Source organism: Athene noctua, chromosome 21, assembly GCF_965140245.1.
Source record: "Athene noctua chromosome 21, bAthNoc1.hap1.1, whole genome shotgun sequence".
In the NCBI taxonomy this organism is placed as follows: Eukaryota; Metazoa; Chordata; class Aves; order Strigiformes; family Strigidae; genus Athene; species Athene noctua.
This window is the reverse complement of record NC_134057.1, coordinates 5,368,509-5,370,175: the sequence shown is the minus strand read 5'-3', so window position 1 is coordinate 5,370,175 and position 1,667 is coordinate 5,368,509. Positions and strand designations below refer to the sequence as shown.

Genomic DNA, 1,667 nt, shown 5'->3' with positions numbered 1-1,667 from the left:
AAAGGGCCCGCAGAGGCGGCGGGGTCCCCTCGCTGCCCCCCTCCGGGGCCGGGGGGGGTGGGTGTCCCAGGAGCGCTCCGCAGCGCCGGTGCGGCGGGAGGGGTCTGTGGCTCCGCCGAGGGGAGCGGAGCCGGAGCGGGCCCGGGGGGATCCCCCAGGACTGGCACCGGGAAGGGGGGGAAACACCCCGCCTGGCCCGGCGGTGCGTCCCCGAGCACTCCGGGGCCCGGCGCTGCCCCGCGTTGCGCAGCCGGGTCCTCGGAGCCCCCTGTCACCGGCGGGGCCGCCCGCCCCGACCCCCGCCGCAGCCCCCCCCGCGGAGCCCCGGCGTGCGCGGCCGGCCCGGCCGAGGTGCAGCCCCCACTCCCACCCCCCCTCCGCCCCTGCTCGGGATCGGCGGCTCGGCACGGGGGTCCCGTCCCGGGGGGCGGGGGCCGGGCTGGGCCGGGCTGGGCCGGGGGGAGAGGGGGCGGGCGGGGGGTCCCGGGGCGGCGCGGCGTGGGAGCCGGCGGGGTCTCTCGTGGCGGGGCCGGGGCAGCGGGCGGTGCCGGGCCCGGCACGCTCCCGCCGGGCTGATAAGATAAAAGCGTGCCAAGGGGTGGGTGCGGGCGGGGGGGCGCACACGCCGCCAGGCCGGGAAATCCCCATTGTCTGCCGGCCCTATATATATAGGGGCTTAACGGCAGTCGTGTGCCGGCCGCGCAACCCTTCCTGCCCGCACTCGAGGGAAAGCGGCGGGGGGCGAGGAGCGAGAGCCGCTCTCCCGCCCCGCAGCCTCGCCGGGGCTCAACAGGTCCCGCCGCGGGGAGAGGGCTTCCCCCGGGCTTGCCCCGGGCTTCCCCCGGGCCGGCAGCGGCGCCGCCGTTCGCCGCCGGCCACCGCGGGCTCGGCTCGGCAGGATGGCCCCGCAGAGCGACCGCTCGCCGGCCGACGGGCAGCCCTATTTCGGCGGCGCCGAGGCCGCCCCCTCCGCGGCCGGTGGCGGCTCCGCGGGCAGCCGGGGCCCCTCGCCGGCCCGCACCGCCCTGGCCCCGCGGGAGGCGGCGGCCCGCAGGAAGGGGAAGGCGCGGCGGGGCCGCGGCAAGGCGCGCAGCGAGGGGCTGCTCAGCAAGCAGAAGAGGAGCCGGCGGATGAAGGCCAACGACCGGGAGAGGAACCGCATGCACCACCTCAACTCCGCCCTGGACGCGCTCCGCAGCGTCCTGCCCACCTTCCCCGACGACGCCAAGCTCACCAAGATCGAGACGCTCCGCTTCGCCCACAACTACATCTGGGCGCTCACCCAGAGCCTCCGCCTGGCCGAGCAGGGCCTGCCCGAGCCCCCCCCGCCGCCGCCCACCCCCGCTGCCGCCGCCGCCGCCGCCTCCCCCGGGCCCTGGGACTCGCCCTGCCCCGCCGCCCCGCCGCCCGCCGCCCTGCGCCGCGGCCCCGCCGTCTTCCCCGCCTTCCTCTGAGCCCGCCGCCCGGCTTTGCCTTCCACCCGCTTTTGGCCTTCAGATAACCGCCGGGGCGGAGGGGGGGTCCCCGCGCTGCGCGCAGGGGGGGTGGCGGGCGTCCCGCTGCACCCCCCACCTCCCCCCGCCCCGTCCCGCTTGGCTGAAGCGCAGAGGGAGCGGGTGGACAAAAACAAATCACGGTTTTGTACTCGGAAACGGTAAATTATATTA

At 78.3% G+C, this 1,667-nt stretch overlaps 1 protein-coding gene across 1 annotated transcript; it reads left to right on the top strand.

Moving 5' to 3' along the window:
* Positions 1-899: 899 nt before the first annotated feature.
* On the top strand, positions 900-1,454 carry NEUROG3 (neurogenin 3). The gene has a single exon (XM_074924428.1). The coding sequence runs from the start codon at positions 900-902 to the stop codon at positions 1,452-1,454; it is 555 nt and encodes a 184-aa protein (XP_074780529.1).
* Positions 1,455-1,667: the final 213 nt, after the last annotated feature.